At 39.2% G+C, this 24,691-nt stretch overlaps 1 protein-coding gene across 20 annotated transcripts in view; it reads right to left on the reverse strand.

Annotated features, from left to right (window-relative positions):
* Positions 1–24,691, reverse strand: part of HERC1 (HECT and RLD domain containing E3 ubiquitin protein ligase family member 1) — a 247,610-nt gene that overhangs the window by 180,689 nt on the left and 42,230 nt on the right. For all 20 annotated transcript variants that reach the window (XR_010137477.1, XR_008514122.2, XM_054532755.2 and 17 more), the window contains exon 2: positions 7,626–8,581. Coding sequence is in view for 18 of the 20 variants with exons in the window: in XM_054532755.2 (XP_054388730.1) it covers positions 7,626–8,555 (930 nt within the window). In the remaining 2 variants the exon portion in view is untranslated. The remainder of the gene's footprint in view (positions 1–7,625; positions 8,582–24,691) is intronic.

A 24,691-nucleotide genomic window follows, 5' to 3' on the forward strand; every position in this document is an offset into this window, starting at 1 on the left:
GCACTTCGGGAGGCCGAGGCGGGTAGATCATCTGAGGTCAGGAGTTAGAGACCAGCCTGACCATGGTGAAACCCCATCTCTACCAAAAATACAAAAAATTAGCTGGGCGTGGTGGCGGGCACCTGTAGTCCCGGCTACTGGGGAGGCTGGGGCAGGAGAATCACTTGAACCCAGGAGGCGGAGGTTGCAGTCAGCCGAGATCGCCCCACTGCACTCCAGGCTGGGAAACAAGAGCGAGGCTCCGTCTCAAAAACAAAACAAAACAGCAAATATCTTGCTACCCTCAAATCAATGAAATGTCAATCACTTTGGAGAGTTCTCCGAAGAGCTGAGTATTACATGGCAGAACTTTTTTGCCATCTAACAAGTTCCCCCTCTGCCATCAAAAGCTGCTATGATGAAGTCCATGTGAATGACTTTCACACCACTCTCCTCACCCCAGCAACGCTGCAGAGACGTTTAATCTTCAGTCTCTTCATATAGCTTCCTTTTCTCCAAGATCTTTATAAATCTACTATGTAAAGCTTCCTGTTGTCATAGTCTCTGTTATCGCCCCACCGCATTAATAATCATTATTCTTCATTATTCTCTTCAGCTGTTCCAAATCTCTCACTTCTCAGATAGCTTTCAATAACTATGATAGCTAATCAGAGCCTTCCAATCATAGCACATTGCTCATCGTCTTCAGATCTCTGATTCTATTTGACTGTTTCTCTTATTGCTGGGTCATCTATTAACCTGCTGCTGCCAAGTCAGTTTTTCTTTTTAATTATTTAGGATGTTGCTTCGCAAATTTCAGTGTTGACACGAATTACCTGGTGATCTTGTTAAAATACAGATCCTAATCAGTAAGTATAGAAGAAGCCTAAGATTCTGCATTTCTAACAAATGTAGGTGATGCCAATGCTATTGTCTGTGGCTCACACTTTGAGTAGTAAGGCTTCAGAGTCCAGACTCAGGTACGGAATCATACCGGAAGCTAAGTGTTTAAAAGTAACTAGTCCCTAGACATACAATGTGTTGCTACACCAACAAATACTTGGTTGCAACATCTCCAAATTCCCTAGTTAGCTGTGAAGCATTTCTGAGAAAAAATGCAATTGTGATCTGTGGCTTCGTTAACTAAAAGCCAACTCTAGTGATCACCAAAACAAAAACAGATAAGGAGTAGGCTGATGCACCTTTCTAGGAGCTGGCACCAGCGCCATCATGATCCCTCTTTTATGCCTTTCTACAGTATGGAGAAAAATGTTGAAAACAGCATAAAGTTTTTAGTGATAAACTTGGGTTTAAATCTAGGCTCCATCACTTACTGGCTCTTACTGAAAGGGTCTCATCCTGAGATGGGAATGATGCCCACAACATTTAGAGCTGTTACATAATTAACTGAAATTATGTGTAAAACATGCTTAGCACAGTTCCCACTACATAGTAAGATCTCAAAACTGAGAGCAATAATTATTATTTTGCATTATGTATATATATATATTGAGAAGGAAGAGAAAATACCGGGAGCCTTTAATAAATTACTGCCAAATTTAACAATACCAAACCAACAAAATATCCTACAAACACTGTAATAACTGTTGTTAATTTCTTCCCAAAAAAGTCAGTATTTAAGGATAAGTCTACTCCAGCTTCAGTCAGTTACGATTAAAGACACACCTAAAACTCATTCTACAGAGGCCGGGCACAGTGGTTCACGCCTGTAATCCCAGCACTTTGGGAGGCCTATGCAGGTGGATCACCTGAGGTCAGGAGTTCAAAACCAGCCTGGCCAACATGGCAAAACCCCGTCTCTATTAAAAAATACAAAAATCAGCCAGGTGTGGTGGCGGGCACCTGTAACCCCAGCTACTCATGAGGCTGAGGCAGGGACAACTGCTTGAACCTGGGAGGCGGGAGCTGCAGTCAGCCGAGATCTTGCCACTACACTCCAGACTGGGTGACAGAGTGAGACTGTTTCCAAAAAAAAACATGGCTAAAGCTGGGCATTTTTAGAGAAAATAAATTTTGAAAAATATAGCCCATTAAATGTATAACTCCATTTGTTCGCATTCTCAACATGATAGAAAGTTCAATGGTCCAAAAATAAAGTTGAAATTAAAATAAATTTTAGGGCCAGGTGTGGTGGCTCATGACTGTAATCCCAGCACTTTGGGAGGCTGAGGCAAGCAGATCACCTGAGGTCAGGAGTTCGAGACCAGCGTGGCCAACATGGTGAAACCCCATCCCTACTAAAAATACAAAAATTAGCTGGGCGTGGTGGTGCACGTCTGTAGTCCCAGCTACTCAGGAGTCTGAGGCAGGAGGACTGCTTGAACCTCAGAGGCTGAGGTTGCAGTGAGCCGAGATCACACCATTGCACTCCAGCCTGGGCAACAAGAACTAAACTTCGTCTCAAAAAAAATAAATAAACCAGGCGCAGTGGCTCACGCCTGTAATCTCAGCACTTTGGGAGACCGAGGCAGGCAGATCATCTGAGGTCAGGAGTTCGAGACCAGCCTGGCCAACATGGTGAAGCCCCATCTCTACTAAAAATATAAAAAAATTAGCCGAGCATGGTGGCAGGCACCTGTAATCCCAGCTACTTGGGAAGCTGAGGCAGGAGAATCACTTGAACCTAGGAGGTGGAAGTTGCAGTGAGCCAAGATTATGCCACTGCACTCCAGCCTGGGCATCAGAGCGAGACTCTCTGTCTTAAAAAATAAATAAAATAAATGTTTTTGTTTCACAGGTCTTTAGTTACCTTCCTCTTATCTACCATACAAAATAACAATTTTTCCCCCTCACATTTGTCTGCTTAAGATATTCAAAGACATAAGATTAGATGGAGTACATTTCCTTCCACTCTGGCTGTTTTTACTCAAAATTGCTTCAGTAACTCCACATTGCATATGGGATCAAGTCCCCAAAGCCTATAGCATGGGATACAGGGCCCTGCCTAGCTTGCAGCCTCAATCTCATCTCATTCCATTCCATACATCCTGGGGCTTGCTCTCCCACACCTCAATCGCTTTGTGAGCCCCTCATTTGAAAACTTCTCCAGCTCCCCTGACACACACACCTCACAATTGCTGGAAAAATCCTCCTACTTTTCAACTAACTTCAGGGATACTTCCTCCATAAGACATTTTCTGTCCCTCTGCCTCCCGCCCTCTTCTTTCATCCCATCATCTCCTCCCAGTACAGACTTCTACTATAGCCCATTATCATTAATTTGAAATGTCTGTGCATCCCTTCATCTCCTCCCAGTACAGACTTCTACTATAGCCCATTATCATTAATTTGAAATGTCTGTGCATCCCTCTTTCATCACACTGTGGGCTGTCTAAAGACACGGTGCTACAAAGCTTATTCATCTTTTTAACCCAGTGCCTAGCAGTATCTGGCATACTATGCGCAGTAAACACCTAGTGGCATCAAAGGCGAATGGCGTACATATGGTTATTTTTTATAATTTGAAGATGTACACTGAGATTACTTCCCTATTCTCATATAAGTTAATGAATATATTGTGTGTTCCCACCAAACTGATTACATATGTGTGGGCAGCAGAGATTAAGAATCACACAAGTAAATATAATTTACAGATTGAACTTATTTTTGTTAGGTCTTGTACCAGATACTCAATAGATGGTTATGTGCCTCTCCCTCTAACTTATAGCTTGGAGATAAGTTCTGGCCCAGTTACCCAAGGATAGAGAAATTCAAGACGGGGAGGATCAGGTCAGGTTGGGGTCTAGTGTATCAGAAGAGACTCTACAAATTTCCTAGTTCTCAGACAACAGTAAAGTGTAAGAAACATGGGTTCTAGGCTGGGCACAGTGGCTCACGCCTGTAATCTCAGCACTGTGGGAGGCCGAGGCAGGTAGATCACCTGAGGTTAGGAGTTCGAGACCAGCCTGGCCAACATGGTGAAACCTCGTCTCTACTAAAAATACAAAAATTAGCCAGACATGGTAGCGAGTGCCTGTAAATCCAGCTACTGGGGAGGCTGAGGCACGAGAATAGCTTGAACCCAGGAGACGGAGGTTGCAGTGAGCCAAGTTCACACCACTGCACTCCAGCCTGGGTGGCAGAGCAAGACTCTACCTCAAAAAAAAAAAAAAAAGAAAAGAAAAGAAACACGGGTTCTGGAAACCAAAAGCATCAGATACTGTCACTGACTGTGCAAGAAGAAATAACAAATATATAATTCAGTTTAATAACCATTCCTTTCCCCTAAAACCAATCTGAGATTTAATTAAAATTCAATCTAATGTAGGCCTGAGGTGGCTTTGAGAGAGCTAAATTAAGTCAAACACATATTCTTCCCCAGGATAGATCCAGAATTCTGAGAAAAGCAATCTAGTTTTGTTGTTTTTTTGTTGTTGTTGTTGTTTTTGAGACAGTCTTGGTCTGTCACCCAGGCTGGAGTGCAATGGCGCGATCTCAGCTCACTACAACCTCCACCTCCCAGGTTCAAGCGATTCTCCCTGCCTCAGCCTCCCGAGTAGCTGGGATTACAGGCACTTGCCACCACACCCAGCTAATTTTTTTATTTTTAATAGAGACAGGGTTTCACCATGTCGGCCAGGCTTGTCTCAAAACTCCTGACCTCAGGTGATCTGCCCGCCTCGGCCTCCCAAAGTGCTGGGATGACAGGTGTAAGCCACCACGCCTGGCCAGCAATCTAGTTTTTTAGAGGCATCTCTGTCCCAATAAGGAGCTATATTATAGGGTATGGCCTTAGAGAGGAAGGAGGGAGGCACCTCCCTGACTAGTGAATTTGCTATTTTGTCTGGGAATGAGAGGCCAAGTAGAAAGAAAACTGGAAATCCAGCAGTTAAAAAAAAAAATTATTTTAGATCTACTTTAAGGTAGGCCTTCATGGAAACCCCGTCTCTACTAAAAATACAAAAACAAAATTAGCTGGGCATGGTGGCAGGTGCCTGTAGTCCCAGTTACTTGGGAGGCTAAGGCAGGAGAATCACTTGAACCCAGGAGGTGGAGGTTGCAGTGAGCCAAGATCACGCCACCGCACTCCAGCCTGGGCGACAAGAGTAAAACTCCGTCTCAAAAAAAAAAAAAAAAAAGGGAAAAAGGAAAAATATTTAAACTATCCAGTCAATTATCAAATATGCATACAAGCCTAGACAATGAGGCTAAATGGACACTGAGGAAAGAAATCTATTTTCTGGGGTACCCTCTTCCCATTAAGGAGCAACATTGTAGAATAAGGCCTTAGAAGGTAAGATCCTCGAGGAAGAGGCTTCTGCCTCAAGGTAACTAGCATTTTGTTCAAACACACCATTGGCAACCATTTAATCACATAACTATATCGTGCAATGATTAATATCTTTTTTGTAACAAAGGTAATGCAAAATAAATAGCCCGTAAAATAAGGAATTAAGTGACTTCTTACAGAAATATTAACATGTGACCATAAATACATTATTTTATTTATATATTAGATACATTATTTTAGGTCAATAAATCACTTTACAGACTTGAAAGGAGTATAACATAAGAGGATGTTACCAGAAAGTATTAAGAATCAGAAAACAAAGTTAGAAAAGCATGTGCAAGTGAGAGGATTTGAATATTGAATAAGAAAACACAAAGAGGCCTACACGCCTCCCACAGCTGGTCCCTAAAGCCCTTCCTAATTATTACATCATTGCATCCCTGGGCACCTCAAGTGAAGAGCACAGAACCCATGACAACATTCCATAACCCAAACAAAGCACGGCATGCTTTTCTTATTTATTTTTATGTAACAGTAAGAAATTCAAATTTTCATAGATCTTATGATCTAAAATCCCCAAGTACTTACCTATGATAAAACTGTAAAAAAGACCCAATATTTACCATTTAGTTCATAAATGCAAAAAGTAAAGTAGGTGAAAACTTAAATGTCCCTGGTTTGAAAATAAATTCAACATAACTGGTTTTTATGAGACACTCCTGTCCAAAAGCTTTCTACTTGTTGGGGGTAGGGGGAGACTTGAAATATACATATATCATTTATAAGTGACATTTTTAGTTATTTTAACTAAATAGATTTGTTGGTTGACATCTGGTAACAAAGGATACTGAAAAGACTAATCAATGTAGGCTGGGTGCGGTGGCTCACACCTGTAATCCCAGCAGTTTGGGAAGCCAAGGTGGGCAGATCACCTGAGGTCAGGAGTTCCAGACCAGCTATGGCCAACATGGTGAAACCCGGCTCTACTAAAAGTATAAAAATTAGCCAGGCATGGTAGTGCACGCCTGTAATCCCAGCTACTCGGGAGGCTGAGGCAGGAGAATCGCTTGAACCCAGGAGGCAGAGGTTGCAGTGAGCAGAGATCACACCACTGTACTCCCGCCTGGGCAACAGAGCTAGACTCCGTCTCAAAAAAAAAAAAAAAAAAAAAAAGACTTGATCAGTGTAACCTAATGAAAATTAAGTCAGCTTTTAAGTGTTTGAGTCTTAATATTTTAAATTTGTATTTTATTTTTTATTTTATTTTATTTTTGAGACAGATTCTTGCTCTGTTGCCCAGAAGTGCTATGGCACGATCTCTGCTCACTGCAACCTCCGTCTCCTGGGTTCAAGCGATTCTCCTGCCTCAGCCTCCCAAGTAGCTAGGATTACAGTCACGCACCACCACACCTGGATAATTTTTGTATTTTTAGTAGAGACGGGGTTTCACCATGCTGGCCAGGCTGGTTTCGAACTCCTGGCCTCAAGTGATCCACCCTCCTCAGCTTCCCAAAGTGCTAGGAATACAGGCATGAGACACCACACCCAGCCTAAATTTGTATTTTAACATTTGAATTTTTATTCTTTGTTTTCACAAAGGTATATTTCAGTCTTACAAATTCTTGAAAGTGATTATACTACACTATTTTATTGTTTATTCTTTAATATAGTATCCAAGGTTATGACAGTCAAATAATTAATTTCCTCTGACAACATGCTCTTCACAGATCTTTCCTTAGCTCATCACTTCCCTTCATTCTGGTCTCTAATGTCACAACTCAGAGAGTCATTCCCTGACCACATTAACTAAAACAGCAACTTTTCACCTCCCAACCTCTGTCCTAAGTCTACCAGTCTCTATTCCCTTTCCCTCTTTTATTTTTCTTCTTAGAAATTTTCACTACCTGATATTATATATTTATTATCTGACTCCTCTACTAGGCTGTTAGCTCCATGGGGGCAGAAACTGTATCCTCAAGGCTGTTGCCCCAAGGCCTAGAATAGTACTTCGCATATAGTAAATGTTTAATATAAATTGGGAAAGATGAAAATCAGAGGGTTTTTTTTCTAAAGACCTACTGATCACTAGCCAAAATCTCTCATTTTTCATAAGTTTGCTAAAACACAAAGTTAGATGAATTTCCCTAGTTCACATGAGAATCCACAAAGCTAAAACTATAAACCTGACTCCTGATGCAGTAGTCTTAACACTGTACCAACCACATATTATCAATATGCATAAAAGTTTCTTCACTCCAAGTATACGAAATATTTAATTAACTCAAAAATCACCAAAAGTCTCAAATCATTCACTATTACCACCAATTCATTAAAAACTGCATTGACTTTCCCAAAAACTATTATGAACTTTAAAGTTGAGATTTATAGTACATACCAAAGAACGCCTCATCTGCATTAATATGGTCATAAAGCAGTCAAAGCTGATCATTCCTTCCTGGCTTGAGAGTAGTTTGCTTTTCTCCATGGTGTGTACAACTGCCGAAGCCCCCAAAGCCATTTCTATCCATTCAAGAAGATATCGCAATGAGCCTCGTTGAGCTGCCAAACCAAGCAGCAACTCAGAAGCTAATCTACGACCTAAAGTGTCTGCCCCAGAATTAGGAATAGTGACTCCTTTAAGAAATGTTGTTACTTGCGATAAGCAGTCCAAGCCCATAGGAGGAATCTTGCTTTCATTTGCTAATGATAATGGTGGCAAAGAGCTCACAACTTCAATTGCAGTATGGATGACATCGTTGCAAAGACTGAGACCAGGTCCTGACACAGGCATCATCCAACTTTGTCTGAGAAGCGCAAATAATAAACTTAGACCAGTTCGAACACCCATTTCTATAAGTGCATCAGTGCTTGACCGGGGGCGTTCACTAACAGAATGGACATCTGCTGAACCAGAACTGCTCTCTGGAGAATGCTGCTGCTGCTTCACCTTGCCTTTGTCATGGTATTTATTAGAAAGTGCATAAAAGACACGCTGGAGTACAAGCAGTCGTTTTCTAAGTGCCCCAGCAAATGGGGAATCTGAACATACCATCTTTGCCAATGCTAGCTGGCTGCTAAGAAGGGCATCCAAATAGTGGTCCTGCTCATCACTTGAAAGAGACTCACGTTCAAAGTCTGGCAACTGTGGTCCTTTGAGGCATAAAACTTGTTGGGGCAAAGGTACTACTTCCTTATTGCTAACCAGTTTAGAATACAGAACAGCAACTCCCTCTCTTGTAGCAATAGATTCACTGTCTTCTGTAATCCAGGAGCTGTTCAAGTGTTCAAGCCATTTCAGCTTCACTGGTGGAATCATAGTTGCCATGTTGATTTATCCTTCAGCCATTAGTCCTGCAAAGGGAGAAGAGAAAACAGTCAAAAACATACAGAGGACTCATAAAATGTTTCTAAAATTTCATCTTACATTACAATTAATGATTTCAAACTGGTGAAATGCAGCCGGGTGCGGTGGCTCACGCCTGTAATCCCAACACTTTGGGAGGCCGAAGCGGGCAGATCACTTGAGGCCAGGAGTTCAAGACGAGCCTGGCCAACATGATGAAACCCCATCTCTACTAAAAATACAAAAATTAGCCAGGCATGGTGGCACATACCTCTAGTCCCAGCTACTTGGGAGGCTGAGGCAGGAGAATTGCTTGAACCTGGGAGGCGGAGGTTGCAGTGAGCCAAGATCACGCCACTGCACTCCAGCCTGGGTGACAGAGTGAGACTCCGTCTCAAAAAAAAAAAGTTTATTTTAAAAAACACTAATTTCTTCAGATGTACCTTTTCCATTCAGTTCTGATTCCACTATCAGTATAACAGTGGGTTCTACATGCTGATGACTCCCAACTTTTTATCTCCAACCCGGGCCTTCTCCCTAAATCCAAATTCATATACACAATTGCCTACTTGGCCCCTCCACATGGCTATCTAACAGTTTTGGTTATGGTTGGATATCTCAAAATTAACATATCCAAAACTGAGCTCCTAATCTACCAGTACCACCACCCCAACCAAACCTGTCCCTCCTGTAGACTTCTTTCTTTCAATAAATGGTAACTCCATCCTTCTAGTTCCCTGAGCCAAAAACTTTGGGACTCATAATTGTAGAATGGAACACCCACTTTGGAAAGGTGGCTGGCAGTTTCTCATAAAACGAAACGCATATCTAACCCTATGACCCAACAATTCCTCTTCTAAAGATTTATCCAAAAGAAAACATAAGTCCATAAAAATACTTCAATCAAAATAGTGGTTGCCTCTAGAGGGTGACACCATGAACTGACTGTGAGGAGCATGAGGACACTTCTTGAGATAATATTCTATGTCTCAATACTGGTGTGGAATACACAGATTGTGCATTTGTTAAAACCTAGTGGGCTGGGCACGGTGGCTCACGCCTGTAATCCTAACAACTCAGGGACGCCAAGGCAGGAGGACTGCTTGAGCTCAGGAGTTTGAGGCCAGCCTGGACAACATAGTGAGATCTCGTCTCTACATAAAAAAATAAAAATAAAAAAACTCAGTGAAAGTGCACTTGAGATTTTTACATTTCATTGCATGTAAATTTTGCCTCAACAAATACTGAATAATGATATGCAAGCTGAAGTATATTTGAGGGAAGTAAACAGACATCTGTAATTTATTTTGAAATGCATCAGAAATAAGACACATTGACATATATTTTTTATATACACACAAAATTTTTAATTACAAAATATTGCAGGGAAGGTGTCTCTCAAGCAAGTCCTCAGAATGTCACTTATAATAGCTGGTAATAGAGAAAAACCTCAATCACTGAAGGGAATTTAATTTTCATGACATAGGCAGATCTTCAAGAAAGCACTCCAACGATAAAGATCCCAGACTACAGTAATTAAAAGGAGTTTCTTATATCTCATTATGCCCTGGTAAATTCTAAATATAAAATCTGATGACACTTGCCTTCACAAGTTTATGATTACTATGCTTAATTCATCTTCCTAAGATACTTGTAAAGTATGCACTTTAGAGGGGGGAAAATCATGATCCTCCATCCCACCCTGACTTCATTTGGTATTAAACACCAGCATTGTGCAGAGGACATAAAAGTGCCTTATTTACCTCCATCCCTTCCCACATAAGCCATATGTAATTTTGCTGTTTTAAATTTGGCCAGTTTGATAGCTGTAGAGGGATATGTTGTTACTCTAATTTGTATTTCCCTGATTACTAATAAATCTGAACATCTTATGTTTGTTGGTCATCTGGATATGTTCTTCTGGGAAATACTTATTCATGCATTCTCCTATTTTGTTATCTTGTCAACTTGTAAAAGTTTTTTGTATTTTATCACAGTCTGTCCTCAACATTGCAAATATTTCTTCTAAATCTATCTTTTACATACACACACATCTTTTATTTTATAGCTTCTGTTTTCCATTCTTGGTCAAAAGAGTATCCCTGCCCCACTCTCACACCCAGATTCCACATGAATTCTAGATTATATAGGTAATCACCTATACAAAAGCACCTTGATACTCTTGAGAGATTTTTTAAAAAACACCTGAGTCTTTAGTCCATCTGGAATTAAAATAAATTGTACATTTATCTGGAAGTTTAAAACACTCTATATAGGACAAGCTGAGTCCAATTTTATTGTTTCCAGGTAGAAGGCTAGTTATGCCACTACCATTTATTAAGTAATCCAAGACTTCTACATAGTTGAAGACAATGGCAGCTGCATAGCTATCTGCCCAAAATTTAAGAAAAACAAGAAGGAAAAATTAAATTCTATACCAAACCACACCTGTAGCATAACTTGAAGATACAGAATGCCAAAATTGCAAATAATTGTAAATAAAAAAGACAAAAAGTCAACCAATCCAGGGTACATGCCTTCACCTCCATCCAGCCACAAGGCTTTGTGGCAAGCAAAGGCAGACTAAGAAAAACTGCAGGAAAGACAGAGGAGAAAGGCTAGTGAAGGGGGCTAAAAATGATTTGGAGTGACTCCCAGAGAGATTAAATCCACACCATATCTGAAAACACTGGAAAAGTATCTGGGCAGATCAGAGCACAGACTACAGGGAAGAGATTTCAAAGTACATTTAATTTAAAGCAGAAGGCACGGTTTAAAAGATCAGGTGCAATTAAAAAAGACAAGTGTTAAATAAGCATTTGTTGAAATGCAGAGGAAAGAAAAAGCAAAAAGGAAGAGAGAAGCATGCTTTAAGAACTGAGTGGTGAAGGGTAAAAGAAGAAAAAGGGGAAATATTTAGTGTCCTGCAAGGCAAAATAGACCCATAAAATTGAAGACAGAACACTTTCCTCAAGTAAAACAAACAAAATTTCTGCTATTGTATTTGGACTTTGCTATATTGACTGAAGAGAATGCAATTAAATTAAGAATATTATAAAATACTCAATACCACAAAAATGAACATGAGAAAACTCAAGTGCATACAGAGCTATTGCAGAAAGCAAAACAAAATTAAATTTTACACTTATCAATTGAGGGAAATTCCCTGATAACAACAAAGCAAAGGAAAGTGTAAGTTAACAATCCAAACAAAATTAAATAAACTGAAACATATGATGATGTGAAAAATCCTGAATCAAAAATCCAAAAACTGAAAGCAGAAATAGACAAAAAGAAAGAAAAAGAAGAAAAGGAAAGGAAGAAAGAAAAGGAAAGAGGTAAGTGAACTCAGGAAAGAAATATGAAGAAAAAGGCAAAATTATCTCAGCAATGAAGAATGAATTATAAAAGTGTTCAAGGAAGAGTAGACTCAATGACATAAAGAAAAATAAAAAGGGTCAGAGAGAAATAATTGGAAAAAGATAAGAAAAAAGAATAATATTCATATTATTGGATTACGTGAGGAAGAAAAACACAAAACAAAAACAGAGCTGGTTTTATAGCTACAATGCAAGAAAACTTTCTAAAATAGAAAAAATATCTGAATCAATATACAAGGTACTTGAGAAAATTAACCCAGACAATCAACTCCAAGAAATAGCCTAGTAAAACTATTATATTTCAAAGATAAAGATAAAATCCTAAAGACCTCCGAGCAAAGAGATGAAATTACTTTAAAAAGCAAAAGAATTAGCCAGGCATTATTTTAAAACAAAATAGCACAGCCACAGCTTTTATAAAGCAAAAACTACACGAGATACAAGGAAACATAAATAGAAACACTAATAACATGAGACATGAATATACCACTCTTAGTACAAGACGGATCAAGTGAACAAAAATAAGAAAACAGAAGATCTAAACAACAAAATAATTCACTTTTCCACTAATAGGATCTATTTCTGGATTCTCTATTCCGGTCCACTTGTCTATTCTTACAACAGTGACTTGATTACAATAGCCTTATAAATGTATAAATGTTCTGATGACTGGTAAGGCAAGTCCCAAAAGTTTAAGATGATTTTATTCAGGCCAGGCACGGTGGCTCACGCCTGTAATCCCAGCACTTTTGGAGGTCGAGGTGGGCGGATCACGAGGTCAAGAGATGGAGACAATCCTTGCCAACATGGTGAAACCCCATCTCTAATAAAAATACAAAAATTAGCCAGTCATGGTGGTGCGCGCCTGTAGTCCTACTCGGGAGGGAAAGGCAGGAGAATCGCTCGAACCTGGGAGGTGGAGGTTGCAGTGAGCCGAGATCACACGACTGCACTCCAGCCTGGCGACAGAGGGAGACTCCGTCTCAAAAAAAAAAAAAAAAAAAATTATTTTATTCAATTATATGCCATCCCTTCCAACACACTATTGAGGTTCCAATCTGAATTGCATTAGATTTATATACTTTCAGAAAATAGACATTTTTATGAAATTTGTTCATCCAAGGACAAAGTGTGCCTTTCTATTTGTTCCTATCCTATTTTAGATTTTCTTCATATAAATCCTGTGCTTTTCTGTTGATTCTTAAGTATTTTTGATTTTGTGATTACTATGAATGGAATTTCCTCATTTCCATTTCTGGTTAATTACTGCTGTCTAGTAATCTCGGTAAATCCATATATTTTCCAAAATTATACAAAGATAGAACAAGAAATGAATCAAAGAAACAGAGGCCATCTAACAACAGGAAATAAAGGAAGAAAACAAGCAAGTATTAAAAAGGTAAAACAGAAGGCCGGGCGCGGTGGCTCATGCCTGTAATCCCAGCACTTTGGGAGGTCGAGGCGGGCGGATCACAAGGTCAGGAGACTGAGACCATCCTGGCTAACACAGTGAAACCCCATTTCTACTAAAAATACAAAAAAATTAGCCAGGCGTGGTGGCGGGCACCTGTAGTCCCAGCTACTCGGGAGGCTGAGGCAGGAGAATGGTGTGAACCCGGGAGGCGGAGGTTACGGTGAGCCAAGATCGTGCCACTGCACTCCAGCCTGGGCAATACAATGAAACTCCGTTTCAAAAAAAAAAAAAAAAAGGTAAAACAGAGACTAAAGGTTAGCTGTAAGACCGAGCACAGCTACTACATCAACATCTGTAAAATTCACCTATTAAAACCAAAAGACAAAGCCTGATGTGAAATAATAATAACCTATATGCTAACTGAACAAAACATATATGAAAGTAGTTATGGCCCAAAATTTATAATCTCTGCTATAAATTAAATGTATATAACTATAAATCTAATAAGTAAATCATTTTTTAAATGTATATCCTATCTATAAGTGATGGATCTAAAACAAGTGATTTCAAAATGTTAAAGATAAAATATAGGGTAATGATATAACAAACAAATGCAAACAAAAAAGTATCATCTGTTAGGTAATAAATGGGACAAAAAGGGTTACTTGGTAATGATGAACAGTATAATCACTAATAAAACTGTCACAAACCTTTACTACAAGCAGAGTTATAAAACAGTGAAGCGGAAACCACAGAAAATATAGGAAGAATGGTAACCACAGTAATAGAGACTTAAATACAGCCATACCTCATTTATTGCACTTGATTTTACTGTGCTGTACAGATACTGCATCTTTTTTACAAATTGAAGGTTTATGACAACCCTGATTTGAGCAAGTGTATTGGTGCCATTTTTCCAAAAGTATGTGTTCACTTCATGTATCTGTGTCACATTTTGGTAATTCTTACAATATTTCAAACTTTTCATTATTATTATAACTGTTATGGTAACCTGTAATCAGTAAGCTTTGATTGTTACTATTGTAATTGTTTGGGGGTGCCACAAAGCACACCCATGTAAGACAGCAAACTTAATCGATAAATTGTACGTGTTCTGACTGCTCCACCAACCAACCATTCCCCAGTCTCCCTACCCTTGGGACTCCCTATTGCCTAAGACACAACATTGAAATTAGGCCAACTAATAACCCTACAATTGCCTCTAAGTGTTCAAGACAAAGGAAGACACCATGTCCCTCACTTTAAATCAAAAGCCAGAAACGATTAAGTTTAGTGAGGAAGGCAGGCCAAAAGCTAAGCCTCTTGCGCCAGTTAGCCAAGTTGCAATGCAAAGGGAAAGTTCTTAAAGAAACCAAGAGAGCCACTCCAATGAATACATAAATGATAAAGAAGTGAAATCGCCTTTTTCCTGATATGGGGAAAGTTTAAGTTGTCTGGATAGAATATCAAACCAGCCACAACATTCCCTTAAACCAAAGCCTAAGCCAGACCAAGGCCCTCTCTTCAATTCTATGAAGGCTGAGAGAGGTAAGGAAGATGCAGAAAGAGTTTGAAGCTAGCAGAGGTTCACTCATGAGGCTTAAGGAAAGAACCTGTCTCCACAACATAAAAGTGCAAGGTGAAGTAGCAAGTGCTGATGTAGAAGCTGCAGAAAGTTATCCAGAATATCTACCTAAAGTAACTGATGAAAGTAGTTACATTAAACAACAGATTTTCAATGGAGACAAAACAGCCTTCTATTGGAAGATGCCATCTAGGACTTTCATAGCTAGAAATAATTCAATACCTGCCTTCAAAGGACAGGTTGAGTCTCTTGCTAAGGGCTAATGAAGCTGGTGGACTTAAAGTTGAAGCCAATGCTCTTTTACATTCTGAAAAACCTAGGGCACCTAAGAATTATTATAAATCTACCCTCCCTGTGCTCTACTAATGCAACAACGAAGCCTGGATGACAGCACATCTGTTTACTACACAGTTTACTAAATATTTTAAGCCCACTGTTAAGACCTACAGCTCAGAAAAAAGTTTCCTTTCAAAACATTACTGTTCACTGACAATGCACCTAGTCACTCAAGAGCTCTACTGGAGATGTACAAGGAGATTCATGTTGTGTTCATGCCTACTAAACACAACATCCATTCTGCAGCATATGGATAAAGAAGTCATTTCGATTTTCAAGTCTTAGTATTTAAGAAATACATTTTGTAAGGCTATAGCTGCCACAGATAGTGACTCCTCTGAGATCTGGGTAAATTCAATAGAAAATGTTCTGGAAAGGATTCACCATCGTAGATGCCATTAAGAGTTCATGGGGAAAAGGCCAAAGTATCAATATTAACAAGAGTTTGGAAGAAGTTGATTCTAACCCCTACGGATGACTTTGAGAGGTTCAAGACTTCAGTGGAAGAAGTACTGCAGACGTGGTGGAAATAGCAAGAGAAGTAGAATTAGAAGTGGAGCCCGAAGATGTGACTGAATGCAGCAATCTCATGATAAAATTTTAACGGATGAGGAGTTGCTTCTTATGGATGAGCAAAGAAAGTAGTTTATTGAAATGAAAGATATTCCTGGTGAAGACGCTGTGAATATTACTGAAATGACAACAAAGGATTAGAATATTACCTAAATTTAATTGATAATGCAGTAGCAGAGTTAGAGAGGACTGACTCCTTTTGAATTTTGAAGTCCTATTGTGGGTAAAATGCTATCAAACAACATTGCATGCTACAGACAAATCATTCATGAAAGGAGAAGCCAATCAATGCAGCAAACTTCACTGTTGTCTTATTTTAATAAATTGCCAAAGTAATCCCAACCTTTCAGCAACCTCCATCCTGATCAGTCAGCAGCCATTAACATCAAGGCAAGACCCTCCATGAGCAAAAAGATTACAACTCTTTGAAGGCTCAGAGGACTCTCAGCATTTTTTAGCAAAAAAAAGTATTTTTTAATTAAGCTGCGTACACTTTTTTTTTAGACATAATGCTACTGTACACTTAACAGACTACAGTATATGGTACACATACCCTTTATATACACTGAGAAACCAAAAAAACTGTGTGACTTGCTTTACTATGACATTGGCTTTACTGTGATTTATCTGCTTTACTGTACTTTTCGTTTTATTGCAGTGGTCTGGAACCAAACCACAGTATCTCTAAGGTATATGCCAGTACTTGACAAATAAGGCAAAGTACAACAGTATATAAACCACCAGTCCTTAAATCTATTGGTAGACCATGAATTCCTTTGAGAATCTGATAAAAGCTGTGGACCCTGACTCCCCAAAGAATAAAATTCATGCTTGGGCTGGGCGCGGTGGCTCACGCCTGTAATCCCAGCACTTTGGGAGGCTGAAGCGGGCGGATCTCAAGGTCAGGAGATCAAGACCATCCTGGCCAACATGGTGAAGCAACAGAATAATAAAATAATATTATTTTATTTTATAATATCTAATAAAAATACAAAAATTAGCTGGGCGTGGTGGTGGGTGCCTGTAATCCCAGCTACTCGGGAGGCTGAGCCAGGAGAATGGCTTGAACCCGGGAGGCAGAGGTTACAGTGAGCCAAGACCATGCCACTGCACTCCAGCCTGGTGACAGAGGAAGACCCCATCTCAAAAAAAAAAAAAAAAAGAATAAAACTTACGCTCATACTTATAAAAATATGAGCAAATTTCCAAAGGTTTCATGGATGTCCTGAAGTCATCTATGTAATCCAAGATGATAAATCTAATCTAAAATATTATGCATATCCTAAAATATGTTCTTTTTAAGTACCAGTGGAAAATATTTTCAAATTGACTATTATCCAACAAATAATTCAAAAATATACACATAATTATAGACCACAGTTCTAGTCAGAAAGCAGTGAAACCAAAAAGTATTTACAAAATAACTAAAATGGAACAATCTCCAAGATACACCGTTAAAAAAGAAAAATATGTAAAGTATTTGTGTATACTGTAATAGTTCATATACAGTAACATAACTATATTAAAAAGGGTTTATATATTCATATAGCATGTTGATAGATGCATGGAATAAATGCTGAAAACATTTTTTTAAAACCTAGGAACACTAGCTGCCTCTGGGAGAAGGAGAACTGGGTTACCAGGAGCTGGGGTAGGAAAGATATTTGCTCTTCACTGCATAAATTTGAATTTCTTATATGTGCATGTATTATCAGTGCAAATTTTTTTTTTTCTTTTTGAGACAGAGTCTCACTCTGTCACCCAGGCTGGAGTGCAGTGGCGCAAACTCAGCTCACTGCAACCTCTGCCTCCCAGGTTCAAGCAACTCGTCTGCCTCAGCCTCCCAAGTAACTGGGACTACAGGTGGCTGCCACCACATCCAGCTAATTTTTTTTGTATTTTTAGTACAGTCGGGGTTTCACTGTGTTGGCCAGGATGGTCTCGCTTTCCTGACCTCAGGTGATCAGCCCACCTCAGCCTCCCAAAGTGCTGGGATTACAGGCGTGAGCCTCTGCGCCTGGCCTATCAGTGCAAATTTTGCAAAAAGCATTTTTAAAGAAATCCAAAACAAGGCAAAACCTAAATTTTTGGAAACTAAGTTTCTTAGACAAAGAGAGGAAGGGGAAAGGAGTTACAAATTATCTAGAAAGTTACATAAAAAAAAATATATCAAAATCAAGGGAATGTAGTCAAAGTTGACTCAAATAAATATATAAGACTTAAATGCTCCATTTCTAAGTAAGAATTAAATGAAAGCTAGGTGTGGTGGCTCACTCCTATAATCCCAACATTTTAAGAGGCCAAGGTGGGAGGAAGCTTTAGGCCGGGAGTTCAAGACCAGCCTGAGGAACATAGCAAGACACTGTCTTGACAAAATGTTTAAAAATTATCTGGGCATGGTGGTACACGACTGTGGTCCCAGCAATTTAGGCTTGGGTGGGAGGATCGCTTGAGCTCAGAAGTTCAAAGCTGTGAGCTATGATTGCACCACTGCACTCCAGCCTGGGCAATAAGGTGAGACAAAGTCTCTTAAAAAAAATTAAATATATTAATAATTCAATTCAAAATTAGAAAAACAAAATAAACTTTAAGAATATTAGGCTGGGCACGCTGGCTAACACCTGTAATCCCAACGCTTTGGGAGGCCAAGGTGGGCGGATCACTTGAGCTCAGGAGTTCAAGACCAGCCTGCACAACATGGAGAAACCCCGTCTCTACAAAAAATACAAAAAATTAGCCAGGCATGGTGGCGCATGATGTGGTCCCAGCTACTCAGCAGGATGAGGTGGGATGATCCCTTGCACTCAGGAGGTCAAGGCTGCAGTGAGTCAAGATCATGCTACTACACTACAGCCTGGTCAACAGAGACCCTGTCTCTAAATAAAGAAGGAAGGAAGGAAGGAAGGAAGGAAGGAAGGAAGGAAGGAAGGAAGGAAGGAAGGAAAAGAGGAAGGGGAAGGGAAGAGAAATTGGTAAATTAGAAAAATTCAAAAACAACAGGATTGATATCTCAGAGAGATGATTCTTCTTTTTCTTTTTTAGAGACAGAGGTCTCACCGTGTTGTCCAGGCTGGTCTCAAACTCCTGGACTCAGGCAATCTTCCCACTTTGGTCTCCCAAAGTGCTGGGATTACAGGTGTGAGCCACTATGCCCAACCCAAGAGATAATTCTTTAGTGGAAAAAAATGAAAACAATCAGCTAACAAAATTAAGAAAAAAAAAAACATAAGGTACTCAATATTATAAATAAGAATGGAAAGACAAGCTAGATGCACTGCAGTGTGCCTGTAGTCCCAGCTACTTAGCAGGTTAAAGTGGGAGGATTGCTGGAGGCCTGGAGTTCGAGGCTGTAGTATGCTATGATTGTGCCTGAGAATAGCCACTATACTCCAGGCTAGACAACACAGCAAGATCCTGTTTCTATTAAAAAAAAAAAGAAGAAGAAGAAGAAGAAGAAGAATGGAAAGACAGCTGTGAAGAGCAGTTTGGTGGTGGTATCTCAAAAAGTTAAAAACAGTGTTTCCTTATGGCCCAACAATTCGACTCCTAGATCTATACCCAAGTGAACTGAAAACACATGTTCATATGAAAACTTGTACACAAACATTCACTGGAGCATTAGTCGTTATAGCCAAAAAGTGGAAACAACACCAACGACCATCAAGATATGAATGAATAAACAAAATGTCATATTATCTACACAGTGGAATATTATTCAGCCATAAATAGGAATGAAATACTGATACATGCTATAATTTGAGCCTTGTAAACATTCTGCCAATTGAAAGATGCCAGATATAAAAGGCTATATACTGTATGATTCTATTTATAAGAAATGTACAGGATGGCCAAATGCATAGAGATAGAAAGTAGATTGGTAGCTGCCAGAGGCTGGAGAGGAAGGGAAAATAGAGAAACTAAGATTTTACTTTGGAATTATGAAAATGTTTTAGAACTAGAGACGGTAGTTGCACAATACTGTGAAAGTACTAAATGCCACTAAATCGCTCACGTTAAGATGGTTAATTGTACGTGATGTGAATTTCAACTCAATAAATTATTATTTATTTATTTATTTTTTGAGATGGAGTTTCACTCTTGTTGCCCAGTCTGTAGTGCAATAGCATGGTCTCACCATGCCCAGCTAATTTTTGCATTTTTAGTAGAGACGGAGTTTCACCATGTTGGCCAGGCTGGTCTTGAAGTCCTGACCTCAAGTGATCTGCCTGCCTCGGCCTCCCAAAGTGCTGGGATTACAGGCATGAGCCACCATCCCCAGTCTCAATAAATTATTATTATCATATTATTATTTTTGAGATGGAGTCTCACTCTGTCACCATGGTTGGAGTGCAGTGGTGCGATCTCAGCTCACTGCAACCTCCGCCGCCAGGATTCAAGCGATTCTCCTGCCTCAGCCTCCCGAGTAGCTGGGACTACAGGCACGTGCCACCACATCCAGCTAATTTTTGTATTTTTAGTAGAGGCAGGGTTTCACAATGTTGGCTAGGCTGGTCTCAAACGCCTGACCTCAGGAGATCCACCTGCCTCAGCCTCCCAAAGTGCTGGAATTACAGGCATGAGCCACCATGGCTGACCAATAAATTATTTAAATTAAAAAAATATATATGGCAGATAATGCTTCCCCAAAATGAACTGAGGGTATGTTACTAAAAGACAGAACCAATGGTGGGCAACCAAATGCTCAAAAAAAGTTCGCTACATCAAGAATGACTTTGATGGGTCAAAATATTATAAAGCCAGACTTGGTGGCACACATCTACAGTCCTAGCTACTTGGGAGGCTGAGGCAGAAGGATCACTTGAGGCCAGGATTTCAAGGCTGTAGTGCAGTATGATCACTCCTGGATAATATAGCAAGACTCTATCTCTTTTTAAAAAACTTACTAACCTGGACAATATGGCAAAACCCCGACTCTACAAATAATACAAAAAATTAACCGGGCGTGGTGGTGTATGCCTGTGGTCCCAGCTACTAGGGAGGCCGCCTGAGCCCAGAAGGTCAAGGCTGCAGTGAGCCAAGATTGTGCCACTGTACTCCAGTCTTGGTGACAGAGTGAGACCCTGTCTCAAAAAAAAAAAAAAAAGACAAAACAAAACAAAAAACCTTACAAGCCAGTTTCATCAAAATGAATTCAAAGGAAAGAAAGTTCAAGTGCATTTAAAGAACAGGAAGTAGATCAGAATAGCTAGAATACATAAAGACATTCATATAAAATTGTAGGAAAATGAAAAGCAGTACAGAATGTGAAAAAGACAGTTAACGAACAAATGAATTTGGATTTTTATTCTATAATCTAGTACAAGTCAGACTGATGATTTGGGGAACAAAAGTGTTATCTGCACCTAACACAGCATCTTATACCCATATGCCCTCAACGAAGGATGCATTTCAAAAAAACCAATTTAACAGTTATTCACTGTAAATTGGAGAATTGGGATAATATAGTTGGGATACTACCGAAATAAATCAGTAATGAGATTTAAAGAAACTATAATCACAACAAAATAAAGCCCTGATTGTTTTAAGGAAGAATTCTATCATGACTTCAACAGACAATTCCTAAGCTACTTTAAATGTTTTAGGGCATGGAGCAGAGTCTTAGTTCTTTTTAAGCAGTCAATAAAGTAACAATAGCAAAACTTAATGAAGCACAAAAAGTACAGCTGTAATACTACCACAGTTGTGGATTTCATAATCTATAATTAATAAAAATCTGCAATTAAAAATATTAGCAGCTGGGCACAGTGGCTCACGCCTGCAATCCCAGCACTTTGGGAGGCTGAGGCAGGTGGATCACCTGAAGTCAGGAGTTCGAGACTGGCCTGACCAACATGGTGAAGCCCCGTCTCTACTAAAAATACAAAAATTAGCTGGGCGTGGTGGCAAGTGCCTGTAATCCCAGCTACTTGGAGGCTAGGGCAGGAGATCGCGCCATTGCACTCCAGCCTGGGCAACAGAGCAAGACTTCGCCTCAAAAAAAAAAAAAAAATTAGCAAGGAAAATGAGAAAGTACATTAATAGGAGTTCATTCCAGGAATATAATGATGGCTCAACATAGGCAAATCTATTAACATTAACCAATTTCATGTTATGTTGAGATGTTAAAAATAAACTTGATAAAATGCAAAATCCATTCCTAATAAAAAATCTACTAATAAAGCAGGAATAAAAGATTTTTTTAAATGATTTAAAATTACATATCACAAAACAAAACCACCATTAGCAGTACTGACTCTAGAGTCAAGTAGAAGATAAGAGTGCCCACTTGTCACCACTATTATCAATAATGAAATTGAGGACCGGCATGGTGGCTTACGCCTGTAATCCCAGCACTTCAGAAGGCCAAGGCAGGCAGATCACCCAAGGTCAGGAGTTCGAGACCAGCCTGGCCAACATGGTGAAACCCCATCTCAACTAAAAATACAAAAATTAGCTAGGCGTTGTGGCGGGCACCTGTAATCCCAGGTATTTGGAAGGCTGAGGCAGGAGAATCGCCTGAACCCAGGAGGTGAAAGTTGCAGTGAGCCAAGATGATGCCACCCAGGTCGCTCCAGCCTGGGCAACCAAGCGAACCCTGTCTCTAAATAAATAAATAAATAAAAGTATTATATATTCTAGACATTTTTATTATTTACATGATACTGAATACCTCAAAAACCCATCAGAAGAATCAGCTAAATGCTAGAAAGAAGATCAAGATCACACAAACAATATTAGAGGAACCAAACTACGTAAGTTAAAAGGAAAACCCCAAAAAGTCTGTCAGAACATCTAGGTTTGAATCTAGGCTATACCATTTACTAGCTGACTGGGGCAAGCTGCTTAATTTCCCCATGGCTCAATTTCCTTATCTGTAAAATTTCCTTATCTGTAATATAATGGATAATAAAAGAACCTCTATCATTGCCATGAGGGCTACATGATATAACGCATATAAAGTTCTTGGACTCATCGCCTGGAACTCAGTACATACTCAATAAACGTAAGCTGCTATTATGATCATTATCATTTTATTATTGCTATCTCTACCACCAATATTGGTTGTAGAAATGGAGGTGTATATAAAAGTACTTTTTAGGCTGGGCACGGTGGCTCACGCCTGTAATCCCAGCACTTTAGGAGGCCGAGGCAGGCGGATCACAAGGTCAGGAGATCGAGACCATCCTGGCTAACACGGTGAAACCCCGTCTCTACTAAAAATACAAAAAATTAGCCAGGGGTAGTGGTGGGCGCCTGTAGTCCCAGCTACTTGGGAAGCTGAGGCAGGAGAATGTCATGAACCCAGGAGGCGGAGCTTGCAGTGAGCCGAGATCGCACCACTGCACCCCAGCCTGGGCGACAGAGCAAGACTCCATCTCAAAAAAAAAATTTTTTTTTAAAAAGTACTTTTTAAATACTAGAATAATAGACACCCAAACTCAGGATAGTGATTGCCCAGGGGGTTGGCGGGTATCAAACAGGACATCAACTTTGTGTGTTATGTTTCCCTTTTTTTAAGTTTAAAAATGACTGCATAAACACTTGTTAAATGCTGGCAGAAGAAACAGGAGGGTTTTCCTTTTTTTTTTGATTCTCTGTACTTCTCTTCAGTCTTAAATTTTTCTCAAGAAAAGGAAAAACAAAAAAAGTTTGTATGACCATATTGTTTTCAATTGCAATATAATCAAAAGTTATAATCCCTATCCTATTATTCTTTTAATTTGGGTATATAAAAACTGAAGGATATCTTTATAAAAGATATCTTTACAAACATCATTTTAACAACCAAAAATCCTAAAAAAGTTTTTCAAAGGGTTGATTGTATCTACCACACTTCTAACTAGAACACAGAAAGTTAGGAAAATAAAAAATAAAGTAGGTTTAATGGGTTTGTCCTTTCCTCGGACATACAGAAATTTGCAGTTTGGGGATAAATACCTGAGAGATGACCATATCTATCAACCTTCTCCCCCAGACACTCTGAGATAGTTTTACTTATAACTTCTCATTGTGTGTATGTACAGATTAAGTATCCCTTATCCAAAATGCTTAAAACCAGAAGCGTTTCAAATTTTGAATTTTTTCATATTTTGGAATATTTGCATTGTTGCTGGTTGAGCATCTCTGATCTGAAAATCCAAAATCTGAAATGTTCCAATGCGCATCTCCTTGGAATATTATGTTGGGACTCAAAAATTTTCAGAATTATATGTACATATGTACTGTACACATATATTACAAATATGAGCTCTGTGTATATTCTGAAGATGCCTTGTACAAACAGAAAGATGAATCATCAATGCAGCAAGATTTGCCAAAGATAAGGGATGATCTTTTGCAAAACAAGATCAGCAGAGGGAAGTTCAAAGAACAAAACAGAACATCCAACTAGTAACATTTCCAATAAAACTTTCAGTTACTGGATAAATTCTGCCTAGTTCTTTAACAGATTATGTTGCGGCAAATGAAAGTAAAAAACAATTCATCGAGGGAGTTCAAATTGCAAATCCAGGTTCCTTCAGTTCTAAAACACTCAAAATCAATTCGATGTCTAAATGTTTTAAGCTGTAAGCCCATTCACATCAACTATAATCAGCAGTCCCTCTCTAAATGTGAAAATTTAGAATGAATTTTTTCCTTACTAAGAATAAAGAAGTTGATATTCCTTCAAATATTTTATAAAAGCAAGTTTTCAAACCATTTATTTCAAAGCTAAATAATTATCTGTTGGCAGTAACATCTCTTATATTGATGCCTCACACAACTGTTCAAAAAACAAAATCATTGATTTAATCAACTACTTTCCAGTGTAATTCTTGTTATCAGCAAC

The sequence above is a fragment of the Pongo abelii genome, chromosome 16, assembly GCF_028885655.2.
Source record: "Pongo abelii isolate AG06213 chromosome 16, NHGRI_mPonAbe1-v2.0_pri, whole genome shotgun sequence".
In the NCBI taxonomy this organism is placed as follows: domain Eukaryota; kingdom Metazoa; phylum Chordata; class Mammalia; order Primates; family Hominidae; genus Pongo; species Pongo abelii.